At 35.5% G+C, this 19530-nt stretch overlaps 2 protein-coding genes across 20 annotated transcripts in view; one reads left to right on the forward strand and one right to left on the reverse strand.

Annotated features, from left to right (window-relative positions):
* LOC110836230 (DNA mismatch repair protein Msh3) overlaps positions 1 to 19530 on the forward strand; it is a 41787-nt gene that overhangs the window by 11704 nt on the left and 10553 nt on the right. For 6 of the 18 annotated variants that reach the window (XM_087340934.1, XM_087340940.1, XM_087340925.1 and 3 more), the window contains 9 exons: positions 268 to 385; positions 1540 to 1697; positions 1972 to 2158; positions 2267 to 2378; positions 2731 to 2896; positions 3506 to 3629; positions 4238 to 4454; positions 9278 to 9434; positions 10852 to 11336. In XM_087340934.1, the coding sequence (XP_087197060.1) occupies positions 268 to 385; positions 1540 to 1697; positions 1972 to 2158; positions 2267 to 2378; positions 2731 to 2896; positions 3506 to 3614 (850 nt within the window). In that variant the 3' untranslated portion in view covers positions 3615 to 3629; positions 4238 to 4454; positions 9278 to 9434; positions 10852 to 11336. Of the gene's footprint in view, positions 1 to 267; positions 386 to 1539; positions 1698 to 1971; positions 2159 to 2266; positions 2379 to 2730; positions 2897 to 3042; positions 3086 to 3505; positions 3630 to 4237; positions 4455 to 6819; positions 7007 to 9277; positions 9435 to 10851; positions 11337 to 14806; positions 14983 to 19530 lie in introns of those variants that run through there. The other 12 variants (XM_087340929.1, XM_087340935.1, XM_087340937.1 and 9 more) reach the window with 12 other exon arrangements.
* Positions 4643 to 19530, reverse strand: part of LOC110836224 (DNA-dependent protein kinase catalytic subunit) — a 49807-nt gene continuing 34919 nt past the window's right edge. Inside the window, exons 39-55 of one of the 2 annotated variants that reach the window (XM_087340924.1) lie at positions 19111 to 19202; positions 18492 to 18816; positions 17579 to 17715; positions 17299 to 17449; positions 16834 to 16966; positions 16251 to 16434; positions 14976 to 15130; positions 14217 to 14362; positions 13279 to 13484; positions 11778 to 12279; positions 10146 to 10346; positions 8904 to 9010; positions 8111 to 8275; positions 6966 to 7246; positions 6123 to 6278; positions 5682 to 5884; positions 4643 to 5239 (exon numbers count right to left, since the gene is read on the reverse strand). In XM_087340924.1, the coding sequence (XP_087197050.1) occupies positions 5162 to 5239; positions 5682 to 5884; positions 6123 to 6278; positions 6966 to 7246; positions 8111 to 8275; positions 8904 to 9010; positions 10146 to 10346; positions 11778 to 12279; positions 13279 to 13484; positions 14217 to 14362; positions 14976 to 15130; positions 16251 to 16434; positions 16834 to 16966; positions 17299 to 17449; positions 17579 to 17715; positions 18492 to 18816; positions 19111 to 19202 (3222 nt within the window). In that variant the 3' untranslated portion in view covers positions 4643 to 5161. The remainder of the gene's footprint in view (positions 5240 to 5681; positions 5885 to 6122; positions 6279 to 6965; positions 7247 to 8110; positions 8276 to 8903; positions 9011 to 10145; positions 10347 to 11777; positions 12280 to 13278; positions 13485 to 14216; positions 14363 to 14975; positions 15131 to 16250; positions 16435 to 16833; positions 16967 to 17298; positions 17450 to 17578; positions 17716 to 18491; positions 18817 to 19110; positions 19203 to 19530) is intronic. The other variant, XM_087340923.1, reaches the window with a different exon arrangement.

Genomic DNA, 19530 nt, shown 5'->3' on the forward strand with positions numbered 1-19530 from the left:
TTTTCGGTAGGCTATAAGACTGTATCAATGAACGTAAATTTAATTACATTTTAAAAAAGTTATAAACATGCAGTCATACTGTTGACTAAATGATGGTGTACAAGAACCCACAGCCATCTCTAAGTTGTGTAATTTTTGTTTTGTTTTGATGTGTTTAGAAGTCATTGTTAAGCATTAGAGCTGAAGCATCATAACAGAGTTTTTTATACATAGAATGTATGATAATACTTTGAAAGATTGTTATGTAATGTGAATGTATCTGTTTAGGCCTACACTGGTAGATGTGGAAGAAGTGATTGTTGATATTGAAAAGGGAAGGCATCCTGTGATTTCTCTTCTTTTTTCATCTGGTGATCAGTTTGTAGCAAATGGTACAAAATTGAAGGTAGGTAGTAAGTTTTGTGTATTATTGTATGAAATACTTTGGGAAATAAGTAACACCATATGCAGATTAGTGCATGAATTACGTTTCTTCCTCTTAATTGTCCTTCATTCTCTGAATCACTTACATTGAAAAAATTACTGTAACATTGTAAGTACATTTTAGATCTGAGAGTACATTTTCTTCTTCGCACTGTGACTGTCATAACTGAATGTACTGTATTCCCTCAGTTTTAAGATGACACCAATTATAATATTCCCTTTGATTTAGTAATAGGTTGTCAGGAAAAAAAAATACATTATATCAATTCTTAGATGCCATCAAATGTAAGATGCACCCGATTTCAGGAATTTTAAAATGTGAAAAAAAGTGTCTTAAAATTAAGGAAATACAATTTATATTACAGATTTGCATTGTTTTCCTCCACATACATGTCCTCTCAATCATGTGACAAGATTGCAGATGTGACCGAAACTAATCTTTTGGTACAAATGGCAATTGGGCACGCAACAGTGAGCTGAGCATCAGTTCTTTGCTTGGTCGCAACTTTAAAGAGGGATAAATGTCTGTTAAAGGTGATGATAGCCAGTAGAAAAGATGAGTAAGGCACTGAAAGAAACCATGAAAACCACCAACATATAATTGTCTGTACTTACTTTATTCTGAGGTGATGAAAAATACCAGTGAAAAGATTAATTATGCTCTATGATTAACTTATTGTACATAGGATGCTGGGGTATGGGGGTAAATGGTTTGGCAGTGTGATACTGCAATGAATAACAATAAGGGTTAACAATATTTGACCATAGTCCTGCCCCCATAAGTGTATTTTGAATTCTGTGTAATTTCAGTATGAGATTTGTAATGATTATAGAGATTCACTATAGAAGATTTTCTTGAAATTTCCCCACAACATTATTCTTTCCTGTATTTGCTTATTGAAGCTAAATTCTTAGTAGGCAGTACAACCTTGCTGAACTACGTATAATTGCAGCAGCTGCTTCTTATAAGCCATATTTGAACGTTGTCTAAATACACATGAAAAAGGTTAAATATTAATTTTGTATCTCGAAATTTATGTTAAGAATGTAAGATATGTTAGTGTGTGTTATATTTTTAAGTGCAGATTTTTGTAAGATACTACATTAATGTTTCAGAGTTCTGAAGAATGCTGCATGATTCTTTCTGGTCCAAACATGGGTGGAAAGTCCTGCTATATACGACAAGTGGCTCTTATTGCAGTAATGGCACACATGGGTTCATATGTACCTGCAGAAAGTGCAACAGTCAGTATATTGGATTCTGTGTTCATTCGGTGAGTTGCCGACCGAATAAGCTATCGCTCGTTGTAAACAAAGCGGTTTAATAGGAAGGTAGAGTTACACATAACAGGCAATTACATATTTAAAAACAAGATGAAACGTTGGGTTCTCTAAATGTTGTTTACTAGAAGTATTTCCTCTGAAAAATTGCATTTAAATAGTAACTGTATAAAGGTTCACTTTTAACACTGACCATGTGTTTTCTCATACGCTAAACTTCATCAAGCAGGGAAGGTTTTATTACATTGTTTTTAATTTTCTTCTCAGTATGGGAGCTAGAGACGAGTTGTTTCAAGGACAAAGCACTTTGCTGCTGGAACTGGGAGAAGCGTCTGTCATTCTGCGTAAGGCAACTCGTCGTTCCTTGGCGCTGCTCGACGAGTTGGGGCGTGGCACGAGTTCTTGCGACGGAACTGCTATTGCCATTGCTACGTTACACCACCTCTTGACACAGGTATTTATGTTTGTGATGCATGATAAACTTTCCTCTGTACTTTCAGTTTAGTTTAATTGTTTCCTGTAACTTTATATCAGGTGTATGTAAGCCACTTCACTTTTTCAGGTGCAGTGCTTGACCCTATTTGTTACGCACTATCCAGCTGTAATGGAATTGGAGCGCCAGTATAAAGGGCAAGCTCACAACTACCACATGGCTTTCCTAGTTCATGATAAAGGTAAAATATGGTTTATGATTGTTTTTGTGTTTATTCATATAAGGTTGAACTTTTTATTATTTACTAAGATGTGACCAAGTATTGTGCACAGGATTACATAGTTAGCTGTTCATTCTCATATCTTTGTGTTGTTTTATGTAATATGTTTCAGCCTTTTAAATCTTAATTTATTTTTTTATCCACTGAGATATTCTTGTGCATTTAACAATGTGAACTGTAGTATGGATCACTTCTGCATGCAATTTGTGCGTAGTGTAATTTACTCGAACACATCTTCTCAGCATTTTACATATAGGAGTCATCCCATTTTAGATTTCAGAAGGTTATATATAATTTATCTTCATTGTTGCAGAGGATAAGTCTCCTGAGGTATTAACATTTCTTTATGAAGTGACTAATGGATCAGCAGGGCACAGTTATGGATTAAATGTAGCACGATTAGCTAATCTGCCACCACGTATAATACAACACGCCTCAGAAAAGGCTCGAATGTTGGAATCATTGGCAAGTTACAAATGGTATGACAAATATCACATTTCCAATGACATTACTGGAAATAACAGCACATTAATCTGTCTTCCCAAATATTAGATAGTAAATTGTTTTATGATCATAATTTTCACATCTTCTTATGTAGGCTATATTATGGACTTCTCTTTCACAGGAGTTTCTTATACACTCTTCTACTATGGGCACAGAGAGATGAGGTACTGAAAATGGCTTGAGCATTTTACATTTATTTACATTCCTTCATAGTACAGGAAAAGAACATCCTGCTTTCTAGGTTTATTCATTGGGCACTTGTTCATGATTTCTCAAGTCATATCCATGTTACATGAATCGACTATTTCAAATTTTATCTCTTTTATAAGTTTTCTTTCCATTCTTCTGTTGTGCCCATACCAAATATATTGGTTTCTGAACGATGCCTTACAATGTTGGGTTTCACCTTTTTCTAATCTCCTGTTGACTTGCTAAGAACACGTTAAATTTAAATGATTACATAAATAATGACAAATATGAAGACAATTCATGTATCTATCATTAACACAAAATTTGAAAATATCCAAAAGCAATGGGTTGTTTCACCCAACACCTTCATGAATAAATCTTGTGCTTCTTTTCAGTTTTATACGACAGCATTTCCAGCAGTTATGGCAAAGTAGTGACCTTAAGGGAAGTTTGAAAGCATTCAGATTGGCTGAACTTGATCATAAAGTTGTGATGTCCAAGTAATCTGTGTTCTGGTCGGTAAGTACTTAAAATGGTAGAAATGTTATGTTGTATATGAAGACATTCTCAGACAAGATTCTTAAAAGACAGATGAGGAGGAAAGTGCACCTGCCAAAAATTCCCTCACAGAAATTTATATTTCCTTGGTAATGTGTGTCGGCAGACTGCTAGGACTATATATTTAAATATTTCTATTGTTAACTTGTAACTCTGTTCTGGTAGATGCTCTGTCACTATATTTATTTTTCAGTTGCATATTCATTTTTTCAGTGACAAATTCATGTAATGCATCAAGTATCAAAATAAATCAATATATTGTAAACTTTAAAAAATCCATGAGAACTGTCACAGAAAATCGTTAGGAAGGATTAATCTATTGATGATACAAAACAGACTACGCAGGGACCCTAAAACGCAGATGTTTTAAGCATGGGAACCCTGATATAAAGGAAACGGTACCATGATAAGTGGAAAGGTTTTCTGTCATGTTACTGATATCGGGCTCTTCAAAGTTTGCCGCATGATAAATCATACAAAGGCCATGTATTAGGGAATATGCCTACATTCTCATATATTAATGTATTCCACGCACAGTGGCTTAATGATACAAGATCTGTTTTTTTCAGACTGTATATATATATCCATTAACTCTTTTAAGTATGTACTTTGGATATTGAATGAAGTGAAGGTTACTGACAACTGAAGTAACGACGCATGTCAGTATTTACATGTGAACATGTGCACACAACCACATACAGTCTGCATTACTTTTGTTACAAGCAAACCTTTAAGTGCAACCATGGAGATAACTGTACTGCGATTGAATTTCTTCATTGTTATCATGTAAGTCTACATATTTTTAAATTTTGAGACTATGACATTTTATTTGCTCTACATAATATATTATTTTCATGTATGTAAAATACAATTTTGTACACACTTAGGCTACATAGTTTCTGTTCTAGTGGATATGTATCCAGCAGGATTTTAAAAAGGTATGCATATCAGATAATACAATAAAAGTAAATCAGTCAAATGTATGTAGACAGTTTATTCGCACAAAAAAATTTCCATGTGTTTTATCACAATACATGCTTTCAAATAATTGGTGAAAGAGAGAATCCATAAACCATGGAGAAAAAATCTTTTCATGTTTTATGGTACTTGATACTTTTATAATAAAATATGGAAGAAAATCAGTTTTTTGATGAGCAGTACAATAGTAAACATATGTAAAATAGGTAGACAAGAAAAGCACATGAGCCATTTACAGAAATAAGTAGCTATATGTTGTGCCCTATTGTGCTCTTTCTTTCCCCATCAGCTTTACATGGCATTTCATTCAACAGGAGATATAATACAATTAAAGCATAATCAATTTAAATGCTACATTTTAAGTTCACTTGTAGCTCATAAACAATAAAATTACTAGTGCCCTAGTACTCTTGATATTAACAGTGGCAACAAATGCATAGTTCAGCTATTCTAATAGCATTCATTTCTCAACACAGTTCATATTTTATATCAGCAATTCCGATGAAGACCACAGTTCACATCCAAGATTCCCACCCAACCCAGGTTTTACCCAGGACATTGGGATCTGTAGCTTGATCCAACAGACAGTCGACCTAAAAACAAGCAAATGTAATAATAAATGGGATTCTTTTGTAAATGGGAAAAGGAAAAGTGTGTGCAGAAATTGTCAGATGAGAAGGGGAGGTACAAAGTAATTCAGTGCATCCTCCTCAAAATAACAATATTCTAAAGGAGTCAATACACATATAAACCTTCAGCTTTGTATATATAAATTAATGTAACTTTTATATGGTTTACATATGCCACATTTCTAAGCAAAATACAGTGAATGTTATTGCAGCCACTCAACGGAAGTATAAGAATAGCTATATATATATAATTGTACAATTAGCTGCATAACAAATGCATTTCTGTCATTTTGTTAAAATGTACTTGAAAGGTAACATGACCACTTGCCCTAAACACTCCTCCACAGTACACCACATACTTTCGGGAAATTAGGTACTTTAAAATATATTTACATTCCCTGCCTACCTGCTCCTCCGGTGATAAATTATGTGATGGCATTTTAGCTCTCACACTATTGTGGCCTTTTACACATTCCAGGAACTTCTCAAGGTATTCGGATTTGTTAAAGCCAGCTTTTAATTCTTCAGTGGTAATGGCCACTGGGTTTGCCCCCTCCAGCTTCTCTTTAGCCAAGTCTAATTTCTGTTGAGGATACCATGTTTGTGACTCTAAAACAATGATAAAAATTACTGATATTTCATTACATGCAGTGCAGTAAAAATACTAAAACAGTAGCAGCTGCATCAATCCCTGACATGGATTAATTTTGTTTCAAGACAAATGAACAGCCTCCAAAGAAATTCTTCCATGATAAAACTGGACAAATGTCACATACTTTAGACCCAAACTTCTCAAAATTATGTAATTCCTGCCATTGTAACTTATACAAATATGCAGAAATCTTACCTTCATGTGTGTCCTTATTTAGACTTTCATGTTTACTGGCAAATTCCAACCAATCAATTGATGGCTCTTGTACAAATACCTCCATTGTAGCCAGTAGCATGTGGCAGTTGTTCCGTAGAGCACGCAAACAGTGAACCATAGTCTCACGAAACAATCCTAAACCCAACACAAATGTAAAATCTGTTTTGTTTCCTTCACTGATGTTTGGTTTTAAAATACTTGGACTTCATGAAAAATACACAGAGTTCTTATGAAGAAATTCAAACAAATGAATATAATTTGCTGAAATAAATCTGTGTTCTTAGTTGCATACAAATTTACTAAAAAATTATATTTGTGTTATTATATAACAGAAGATTGAAATGGAAAAATTGAAGGAAATTAGCACAATAGAGGATCAGCAATGTAAAACTGTTTATAGACACTTATTTTCTGTAATTTTTAAAATTTCTGTTAGCAATGGGCATCCCTTCATTTTACTGACTGAGCTCTTTCCATGCCATGGACCCTTTGCAGTTCCAATATTCCCCCTCTACACACCATGTAATAGCTTAAGTATAAAAATTAAAATGAAGTGATGCCAATATGGCAGTGGCCACGCAGTCTGAGGCGTGGGCCTTGTGCCGCTTGGTCGCTGGGACCGTGGGTTCGATTCCCACTCAAGCCATGGATGTTTGTTCTGCTGTCCTGTGTACAGGTAGAGGCCTTGCGACGGGCCGATCCCTCATCCAAGGAGTCCTACCGAATGTCTATAGATCAAGCCAACGAAAAGTTGGGATCCGCAGTGCTCAGGCACTTGAAGAACGGGCCGTTCCCATTATCCCAGTATCGAAGATAGCTGACCTGTTTCATCCTGTGGCTGAAGCAAGTTGACTATATGTGGTGTAAGTCTGAAAGGCATTAGTTCAGGTACAGGAAGGAACTGTGTTGCTGTCCCGAATGCATAACCGAAATCAATTCCCACACACTGTCCATCTTTCATCGACACCAAAGTGTTGCTCAAGTGGCGATCACCAATTCCCAGTAACCAATGAGCTATGCACAGTACTGCGTGGCTGCATGCAAAGTTTTGACGAAGAGTGAAGTACAATTCTGGAGATGTACTCAAATTCTGAAGTGCATGTCTGTAAAATGTTAAAAAAACATGTGAACTTCGATACCAATACAAATCTGTCTTGTTATAATTACACACGTCTTATTATTGACCAGGTCCATTCAATCTATTAATTTACATGAACATGATATATGGAATGTACACATGGTAAAATTTCTCAATGAGTACAAGAGGTTCTCACCATAGCTTAGCATTTTCTTTGTTATAGGTAGCATTACTACACTGAATGGTCATGTATGAAACTGCTTTAATTCCAGCTTTCATTAACTTTATTTGAAGATGGCTGTCTTCTGGGTTGTTGTGCAACAACCCAGAAGACTTCCATCTTTGGACTCACTGCCATGAAAATCTCAAATCAAACTTTATTTGAAGTATGAATTTAAAATATGTGGTGGTGGGGGGGGGGGGTGCCTACTGATATTGCATACTTAAAAAATCTCTACTCTGCCTGAATTACTTTTCATTAAATCTAACATTAGTGGCTCCCACTAGCATATAAACCTTAAGGTCTCTTACTTCATAATAAATTCACGTTTACACCTGCCAGATATTGAAATACAGAAGAATTGCATGGATACACCTCAGAACATAAATACTGCAAGTCACCCTAGAGAACTGAAAGACCTTAAAATAATGTCGGACACAAATTTGTAAAAATTAATAACACAATAATCTCTTCAGTATGTTGATGTGGGTATACAGAAGGATCTTTTAACAAAAACTTACATGCAGATGTCACTGTTACTTTCCTTTGCAATCATTTAGTTTCCACTGACCCACATAAAATAAAAACAATGCTAGAAAAAAATAAGAATAGTTCACATATAAGTATGCAACATCTGTATTACAGAAAGGTATCTGAAATTTGACAAACCTCATGATGTTCCAGGGTACCATATTCACCATCTTTCTGAAGTGAACATTAGTTTCATCTCGAGAGTATTTCATGTGTGCCCCACCGTACTGTTCCTTATAATCACCCTTCTGAGCCCTTGCTGCCTCAGATATCCATCTCATGTATTCAACATGGGACATTTTGCTGAAAAAGAATTACACAGCTAAAACACATTCACGTTTACAGCCACCTTAGAATTACAAAGAAATGTCACAAGAGTTTTACATCTCTCACCCTTGCTGCTGCACGGTTATTGGTGACGAGATCTTATTATGAAGTGTGAATGGCTCATTACAATGAAGTTCATTGAATTACTACTCAGTGCAAATCTGATCTGTTGCTAATTAGTAGATAAACCCCTCCTCCATTATTTACGTGGCCTGCCAAAATCACACAAATAAATGCTGTTAAATGCACATTTTCAGTATTAAGTAGGATTTGAGGTTCTCACAGCAGTGAGCACAAAGAATACGACCATCTTCATTTTCAGTATCGTTCAATTTCGATGTCAACACCGCGGAAGTTCCTTGTTATGTTTTATTAACCTCCCGTTACCCAACAGTTGCTACTATGGGACCACGGCAAATAAAAACTGGATTGCTTTATTGTACTTTTGTTAACATGGGAAAGGGTCATAATTTAGAAAAGGCTGAGAAACAGTGCCCTAAATTAATATAATTTGAGTCTTGAAAAAATGGGATATACACACAAATATGTAGAATTTTACACAACTCAGGGCATGATTTAAGAGTAAAATCCTGATTAAACTTACTACATTTTCATCTCACTTTGGTCGAGAACACCCAGCATAAGATCTTTGAGACCTTTAGTGCCATCCACCCACTGTATAATTCCAAGATGAGTGGTAAGAGGAACCACCTGAAAGAAAGTTGTGTTTAATATCTGGTTTATTACATATTTCATATGCATTAACCTTCAGCAATAAAAGATAAATAAAAATTGACGAAACTTTCAATAGAAGAAACTTAACCTCTTCAAACAGTTGCTGTTCTCTTCTGGCCATAATTGCCCTTTGCGTATTACAGTGGAAATTAAAGGTACATTCACACAGTCTTCTTTATTCTCTGTATCGTAAAAGGAGTGACAAAAAAGATCAGAAATAAACTTCCGACAAATTTATTTCAGCATTCAGAAATTGCAGTATATTGATTTGAAATAAAAGGAGGGAAACCACCAAATGAGAAAAACCCTACATCAAGAACATTATTCTCATAGTTACCAATTTACACAATCTGCCAGGCCTACGCTTGCATGTCCACATGATTACTCCTGCTAACTTTGGGTATGCTTTGTATTATTCATTTTTAAGATACTCTGCAAGTGTTCAGCATGCTCTACATCAGTGGTATTCAACCTGGGGTACGCATACCCCCGGGGGTACGCGAAGACATCTTAGGGGGTATGTGAAATTTAAAAAAAATATATATTATTTTGTGATAAACACTGAATAATCAGTAATGTAATTTATTTAATTAATTTTAGATGTATATTATATACTATGTATAACTTGAATTATACACCAACAACTTTGGGGGTATAAAGTTGAAGAGAAATTATATCTGGGGGTACGCGAATAAAAAAGGTTGAATACCACTGATATACTTGACAAAATATGAACTCTGTTCCATAATTGCTAATCATGGTATGGAAAATTAAATATCCTCCTCTTGGAGACAATACACTAACTTTGATACTATGAGTCAAATTATCTTTTCATCATATTTATGTCCTACCACCATTAAAGTTAACATCTGTTGCTGTATTGTTAACAGATACGCTTGTTTTTATGAACTATTACATATAATTGTTTTCTATAATTTGGGCTTCCCATTATTAATCCAAATTACTGTATACAGCTGATGCTCACAATCAAGTAGGTGATTAAGATGCTATATAATATCAATTAAATTGGTTACATTTCCCTCATTGTCTCCTCCATGACACAAAAATGATATTGAAATTGAAGCAACTATAAGCCTGTATTTCTCAATACCTGGTAAGTTGCTATTGACAAGCTCCTTTGCCTGCAAGCAGGATCTTGGTGTAGTATTTTATTCATTAGGATGAATAATTGCTCAAGTCTCTGATCTTGACGGAGATCCTCTCCAAACTTGACCAAATACTGATGTTCCTTGGCATCATTACCAAAAATTGTAACCCGCAGAGGCAATGTCTTTGAGTTCTGATGTTCAACCTGGAATGATAAATGTCCTTTCTATAACTGTACGAGCATTGGTGTAAATCTGTTACACACTGCTCCATAAATAATTATACTGATTGCCATGGGAAAAAAACAGCTGTAGAAATGCCACAGGAATTTAAGTGCTACATATTGAGTGGAATTCATGCATATTATTGTTTATATATTTGTCATATTTAAAAGACATATCACAACCCAGACAACTGGAAAGTGAAACTTCTTCTATAATCTTGCCTACAATCTTTGTTTTGATATGAAATTTTGCCTGGCATGTGATTTCATTTTGTGGTACAGACTTTGAATCCCTTTAATCAGATGTATGTTATCTCTTTTTGCTAAAATGTTCTATATAAGTTATGCTTATTTCATCAAAAAGCTTTAAAAATCTATAAAGACTAAATGTTTTCTAAATTAAATTCCATACTTTATTCTATTAATTGTTTTAATCTGTTTTTAACATATAAAAGCCAATTTGACATATGCTTCCTTGCTGTTACAGGTGAAAAGGGTTCAGACATGGCAACCACACCAGGGAATAACACGGTATAGCTGAGATAAAAAGTTTCTCGGTAATGATGCTAGATGGCAAAATGTTCTGTACAAGAGATCAAAGGAGTAATTTGTAATGCTGTCTTTTGGTTTTCAAGATATTTCAGTATGACATGGAGCAGAATAGTTTCAATGGAACAAATTCTGTGTGATGGAGACTGGACATTATTATGTTACAAAGTGTAGGTATAATCCTGTTTAATTATTTGTTAAGTTACTTGAAGAAAGAAGTGTGAAATATTCAGATAACTGGGTTTAGACAATGGGATGTGATGTATGAAATAAGATATATGTGGTCAGTAACAAGGATGGGTTTTAGTGCTAAGGAGACGGATGTAGAAGAGATGAGAAAGAAATGTGGAGGAAAGAATGAAACAAGATAAAAGTATGAGGGAAGACACAGGAAAGGAAATAAAGGCACACAAGTTATTAATATATTAAAGAAGTTATTCCCTGTTGAATTTCAGTGGTCTTTTGCAACTAGTATAAATATATTATCTGCCCTTTCTAAATTCACGTTTTTCTTCCAAATGACATTTTTCTGAGTGTTACATTAAGAATTTAGAGTACAGTTTACACTTCGAATCTAATATAACAATATACTAAAACAATTTTATCAGTTACCAAAACCAATACTGAATACATATGACCAGCACAGCTCCATTTATTAAATTCATTACAATGGAGAAACCTCAAAAAAATCTGTCAGAATATCCAGCCATTAGACCAAGAACTGATAACAGGACCCCTGAATACAAAATACGAGTGCTAATAAGAGCATATAAAATTTTAGAACAATTTCATACCACTTTAAATGTGTTGTGAACCTTCCAAAGAAATAACTGAAAAATCTTAAAAATACATGGTTAAACTTACAGTTTGCTTAAAGCCAGCAATCTTAATGTGGTGTTGGATAAGTGGCTTGCTTTCTCCCGTGTACTGGCCAGGTATCTCCAGTTCCAAAGAACTATGTTTGCCAGCCTGAAATTCACTGAGCCAGGGACTGTAGTCCTTTAGTTGGGTGGGAGGTTTAAGATTTTGGATCACAGATCCTAGTCGTTTCTTGATCTTACCCAAATCTTTAATAACTCTCTTATCACCACCCTTGATCCTTGACCCTGCTTTTTCTAACATTATTTTGTACTCCTTTACTTGTTGAAATACAGCGCCGTGTATATTCTCATCAGAACACGGGAACAACTCCTTCATCATTGTATCATATGTGTGACAGAGGCGGTCACAGTTTGGAGTTTCAGCATTTAAGAGTTTTTCAAGTTTATCCACAAAATAGAAGAGCATTTTACATGGCTGACCAAGACATGAGAATGCTCTGAGGAAGGTGTCAAACATTGGATCAGCAAACAGTAGACTAGCTAACCTGCAGGAAACAGAAAACCAATTTGTAAATTATATTTCTACATACAACAAAGAAAATGTACAAATACTAGGCTCATATTTTTAATGCATTAAGTTGTGTCACACAGTACCAGCAGCAGTCAATACATTAAACTGTATGAAACAAGTAAGCAATACTCAAACAGCCATCCCTAATTCTGATTCACGTGGGCACTCTCATTTCTTCTTCATTTCTACCATTCCAGCGACAGATGGCAGTAATATCACTATCACATATCTCACTGGGAGCACCTGCATTGATAACAGTGCCCTCTGATATTTCATAAACTATGGTCTCCATCACATTAAATTCTTCCTTGCACTTCCAGCTATGATTACACCATGACACACTTTCCTCTTTGTTCACAAATTCACTTTTTCTTGCCTAGCCGGGGTACGTCACCAAGTTAAAGTTATGTTTCTTAATGCGGCTCCGTACCAACTCAATTGGATTAATATCCAGGTGATAAATGAATGGGATAATAATGTCCACATCTTAACTAGGTTTGGTTGCTTTAATGATGGAATAAAGGTCAGGTTTGAACATTTTCTCCACCAGATTTTCATCTCTTTAGAATTGTGAAATCTCATTTGAAGGTACAGCGCTTCAGTGGCATGGACAAGGTGAAAGATATAATCACAGCTGCTCTGAACAGCATTCTGGAAAATGTTTTCTAGCAGTGCTTTCAAGAAATGTACAGCTGAGGATAAAAGTATGTAGTTTCCCCAAGGATAATACTTTGAGGGTGGAGGTGTGTAATCAAATTCACATTTTCAGTTGATCCATCCATTATTGGAACTGTAAGAACCAACCTCATATCTTTGTGTAATTATTCCTGTTTTTTTAAATACACGCAGAACAAATAATTCCAACACACAATTACATACCTACTACTATGTAATATGCAATGTTTCCTGGATCAGAAATTTGTCAACTAAATCTCTGGTTTTGTTACTTACTACATTTGCCTTTATCACTTACCGATCAGCAAGGGCCTTCAGGGTTTCATGGCCACTGCCAAGATTGTAATTTTTCACACTCAGTTTAAAAGCGTAGATAAGGGCCTGAGGATATGTCTCAGCTAGACGCAGAACCAAGCTGTGGAGTACTGGGCCTACGGCAGTGTCGAGACAAGATAGCAACTGGTTCACCCAGCCAAGGAACATCCATACTGGAACTTCAGTGCTCTGCAATAGAATGTACTTAATATGACATGAAGTGAAGAAGAAATTCCAAGAAGAATGTACAACACACAATTTGCTTTAACCATTATCAAACATTCATATGTTAAGGACAACTTTGACTTCTACACATCGGACACAGCGAACCAAGTTGCATATATTTGCAGTATGTCATAAGAGTAGCACATAAATATTAATACTAAGTAGCATATAAACACAAAACCATAAGTTACTTTAAATCACTCAATAAAAGTATACCAAAAGAAAAGACAATGATGAGTTGATCAAAAAACAATTCAAAGAAAAATAATTCATGCAAATTTCTGGAATTCAGTACCAGTTTAACAAAACTCTGGCTGCTTTTAACGATAATCCCAAACTTCCCAGTTTCAATAGAACAATTATGTACAAACTGTTGAAAAGCCTCAACTTTAAATCTCCTATAACAGTTGTCACTGGGAAAGAAATGGTACTATGTTGTCTTTGAGCAGTAGAGAGAGAAGTGAACTATCATGTATTCTGAAGAAATATGGACTAATACACGTCATATGAAAGGGAGATTCTGCAAAGACCAAATGACAACAAAATACATATTTCAGTTCATTGTGGACTAGGCTTTCAATTTGTCATAACTAACTCTTTGTCCATGTTTACAAGCAACCCACAGTTATTCTGAATAAAGAACAGTTTAGAATAATGAATATCAAAGCTAAATTATTAATATTTCCTCAGACTTGCCTCTTTGTGAAACAGTTCAGACAAATGAGTATGAAGTCCATGCAACCGTAAGAGACATGGGAACAATTGGCGTGCATCTTTTGACCCATACCGCATTGCTCTCAAGATGGATATCACTATGTCAGTGCCAAAATTATCTTCCTCTACTGGAAATCAAGAGATATTTTATAAAAGCAAGAAGACATAAGATAACCACACCTCAATGCCAGCAGTAGCCACTTAAATCTATTTCTATCAAGAAACTACAGGTGCGAAGTGTCTTACAAAACTGTTAGCTTGGAATCTACAGAACCCAGAAGAAATATTGTCAGTACTATTACTCTGTAAATTATTTATAATATCTTTCTTCAATACATGAAGAACATCTATAATATAACAACTGTTGTTTTCTTAAAATGAAAATAACTAAAGAAAACTATTTAAATTAAATTTTGTTATGATGAATATGAGAGAATATGCAATATATATTATAAGCTACAGTGGCAGATGAAAATAATGTAATGTAAATATCTTATTTATATTAATATATATATATATATATATACACACACATACATACATACATACACACACACACACTTTACTTTCAGAGCTCAAATACTGATTGGCCAGGAGTCTGGGTAGGTCATGGAGCCATTCTGGATATGGTGGTGAACCTAATAATGCCAAGATTCTTGCCAAGAATAAACACACAGTGGGACACAATACCACAAAACTAGCACGTAGTCAGCAGACTGAGAGCCTGTTAAATATACTAACGTGATATATCAGAGTGAGCCCGACAATACTCGGCAACTTGAAGGTAAGCCTTGGCAACAGCTTGCTCTGAGCTGCATGTAGGAGTAACCAACTCAGCAGACCTCTTCAGACTTCCCAGACCATGCTGCTTCAGGTGATGCTTGAGTTGATCTTCGCTGAAATATATAGTGCATATAATTTTACATGTGTCTTCCACCTACTTGAATGTTAGCAGAAAAGCAAACTTTCAGACAAAATAAATGATCATCATATCAACAGAGAACAATTTACCAACAAAGAGAAATCTGTATCTTTGAAATCTTAATAAATGCAGGATGGTGCCAGAAGCTGTATGCCATTAAGATCATGATAGTTTTTGAGAGGGTCACTTCTGTTTAAAAAAGGTATGCGTTCTGTATTTATCATGGTAGTCAGCAGTTTGAACACACTTTTCAAATGTACTGATAATTTACTGCAGAAATTCTCATCCCAATCACTGTTTATAGATCATGATGAACTGCTTTTTATGCGCAAACACACTATAACGCATGCTGGTCCACTATGCTTTACCATAACTATTCAAGGTCAGCTACAGCTTAGCTCAGTTGACCAGCTAACAAATTACCAAACTTCTTTGTACATTTTCTGTCAAACAAGTCCCATACAAGCTGACATATTTATTCCCATAAATTTATTCATGTGCAGTGAGTTATGGGTGGGAATTACATAAGTGCTGCAATAGTGGACTCCATACAAGGGACGGTTTTAATATGTGGTTGATTACAAGTAAACGAGGTTGTGTATGTATCACATCTTTAAATTCTTAGTTCATATATTGTTTAAAGACATCAACATTGCTATTTTCAAAATGCCAAAAGACTAATGTTGTCTAAACAAAATTAATACCGTAGTGCCATCATATGTAATTAAAAGTTAGAAGTCAGATTTGAATAGTATGTATTTCAACCATTTTCAGATGTGTACACATTAGAATAAGCAATTTTCTGAATTTTATAAGTTCTTGTTATTATGAAAGTTACGCTAAATTTCAATTATAATGTAACATAAATTTATATTTGACAGAATCAGAGCAGATTATGAAGAGGAAAAACAAATGTTACTGTGTATACTGATTATTCTGTCCCAGTATAGCACATGTCTATGGAAATAAGTCTATGAAATATTATTTAGCAAAATAAGCAATGCTGACCTCACCTGACCAACTACCTTCAGACTACAGTTCAAGTGATAACCATTATGCATTGGCATTCATTGACAACAAATGGCAAACTGTACCTGCAGTCTGGTGCTCTAATTCTGTCAGCTAGTTTTTTTACATCATCTGCTGGAAGATGCGCCAGAACACTCGGTTGCTGTTCAAGTAGCTGTAATATCCCTGTTGCCAGTACAGAAACATGCTGCAGAATGTCCACATGCAACATAGGATATTGTTCAAGTCTCTGATCTTCTACAAGTGGATCTGAAAAACACAGGTATTTGGGACATAGATCCTATTCGTAGGTTCCACTGTACGTATGTAGACATCCACAGAAGTAAATTTCCCAAAGCCAGGATCCTTGATAGTTAAGATATGTCCTTTCTTAATTTTTACAATATTATATGTTCTGCTATATGGAAGCAGGAATGAACAGCCTCAAAGACTACAGAATTCAAAGTGATTGAAGTTTAGCAAGATGGAAGATGACTCTTTTGAATAAAAATTCCATCCACACTTTATATTTACTAATTCACTTTTCAGAACATTTAATTCTTTTAGCTTATAGCTTAGTTGAAGACTTCAATAATCTGCTTGTGCATGTTCAAGACACAAATCCAAACGAAGTTGCAGCCAGTGTACCCATAATAAAACTGAAGTTACCTATCACGTTCCAGGAAAATAATCCTGACTTTAGCTTCTTATCAGGTGTGTTCATACACTGTCCTTTAAGCCAGAGTGCCTTGCTGTTTGCCAAATTCCACCGGAGACCCAAGTCATTACCACTTCTGGACACCTGTAAATTAACATACCAATTTACATTTCAGTACTATTCTACATAATAAATCATGAGTTTCTTTCCAATAAAGATTTTCATAATTCAGCTACAACCACTATTTTAACTACCATAACCACTCACATACTTAAGTATTATAACAAGCAGATATTTTTGGAATCAGGTTAAATAACATATTCATGAAAACACAGACAGAAAAGGTCATGCACCATAAACCCACATCTTAATGCTGCTGTTGGAATCAAAACTCAGAAGTGCTGAATGGTCTTTGTGGATTATATCTCCACAAAGGCTTTGTGAAAATAATAGTATTATTATGAATCTTGCAGTACCTTCTCTTTGCTTTGTAACAAGTACTTATTTGCAACGTTGAAGTTTTCCTGGTACAATGCTGAATCTACCATGGCTAGATTCATACTGTTCAGAGCATTTGATGCATCACCATTCTCCAGGATCTGATCAATTTGACCGGTGAACTTCTTCCTAATGCACAAAATAATATTGCTATCAAGTATAAAATAATACATGGTACATAATTTCTACAATGTCACATACTTTTTGTACTCACATTACTTCTGAATTAGATGTATCCAGTGCTAATAATAACTTTACCTGTACATTGCTTTAATATCCCAGCATAGCAAAGAATCAAAAACACTAGGAATGTTCTTGCTCCACCTTCGTACAAGATCTTTTGCCAGCAACTCACGCTTTGAGTGTTCACCACCTGTGGCAAATGCAAGACAGGCCTGCAACAATAAATTAAAAAAAAAGTTTTATCTTTGTAGTTTAACATACAACATTCAGTTCATACATTCATGAATAAAGTGCTACAGTACTATGTATCCTGGTACTGGATACTGGGAACGACCCGTTCTTCAAGTGCCTGAGCACTGCGGGTCCCAACTTTTCGTTGGCTTGATCTATGGACATTCGGTAGGACTCCTTGGACAAGGGATTGGCCCATCGCAAGGCCTCTACCTGTACACAGGACAGCACAACACAGAAAAACGTGGACAAACATCCATGGCTTGAGTGGGATTCGAACCCACGGTCCCACCGACCGCGCGGCTGCTGCGGACCCCACTATGTATCCAGATGTGAAATTAACATACCATAGTTTAATTAGGTGGCATGTGTAGTTTACACTACTGTTGTGAATTGGAGAAGAGTGACAAGGAAGAAGGTATAGCCTATTTTTAAGGAGTTTGTACCATTTGACTACAGGGCTACTTTAAAGCAGTGGTGGGTCATGGGCAAAGTATGATCTTGGAGACCCACTTCTTTTTACTGTTTTTAAATAAGAAACCTTGCAGTTTGATTCCAGTACAAAATATTATTTAACAAATGCAAAAAGGGTAGGAAAAGATTAAAAACATATGACATGAAACTGTGTAACCATCTGCCAACTTGAGACATCCAGTGTAATTATAGGAAATTTACAATATTACAGGCTAAAAAGAACAAACTATGCTATCCCTTATTCGCTTAAATGTATTGTACTCAGTGCAGTAAATCAACAAACCTGTAACTCTGCAGTTTTCTGCACATCCAAAAGCTGCTTTGTACGCAACTTGTGTGACAGAGGGTTCAGTTCTGACCAGCTGTTCAAGAAAGCTGTCAAACTACATTCTACTTGGTGTTGAGCTCGGGCTACATTATCCTGGATTAGAAATATTGCAGCCAGCTCCTCACAATACTGCCTTGAAAGATAACTGAACCTATCTTTGTCTTTCAACCATCCATCAACCTGTTGAAGGAACTGTTGTTCCCTTATGCCTTCAACACCTTTGTCTAACATCATTTGAACCTCAGACAAAAGTAGTTTTGGAAGCAATTGTTCCTTTAACCTAGAAATATAAAAATGAAATCCATATATAGTCAAAATAAAATTAAACACAAGCATGCTGTAATCTGCAATATCATACTGAATCTGAAATGATTAAGTTCAGTGTCTATTTCTAAAAGAACTTAAAGACAGAAGCCATATCAAATGGGAATAGTTAGGCGAACCTGCAATGGTCAATTCCACTCCATGGCACATGCACTACACACTGTAAAGACTTCCATTTCAGTTTCTTGTCAGGATAAGACCATACCTACAAGGCAAACCTTATTTTTTTTTTTGAAAATTCTGTACTCACCAATCATCTTCCCATAACTTATCAAAGTTGTCCTCAATTTGGTATCTCACTTGCTTGTTCAGGTTTTCCCAATCTGTCAGATGAGCAAGGCACTGCAACAGATCACCATTTTTACACTAGGAATAAGCAGAAAATTCAGTTTTGTCAACTGACATACACTGTCTGATCAAAAGTATCCGGACACCCCTCTGTAAACGTAAACTCGAGCCTAGATATCACTACGACTACCACTGCTGCTATAAAAGGAGGCAGAGGGCTCGATGTTGTTCAGTGCTACGCGATACCGAGAGAATGGGTGGAGCAAGGGAGCTCAGTGACTTCGAACGTGGTATGGTTATTGGTTGCCACATCAGTAAGCAAGCCGCTTTCAGTGGTGTAAAGAGCGCCGCCACTGGGCTGTGGACGACTGGAGACACGTGA

The sequence above is a fragment of the Zootermopsis nevadensis genome, unplaced genomic scaffold, assembly GCF_977971745.1.
Source record: "Zootermopsis nevadensis isolate Lab colony 2312 unplaced genomic scaffold, Znev_1.0 Znev_ptg000061l, whole genome shotgun sequence".
NCBI classification, from domain to species: domain Eukaryota; kingdom Metazoa; phylum Arthropoda; class Insecta; order Blattodea; family Termopsidae; genus Zootermopsis; species Zootermopsis nevadensis.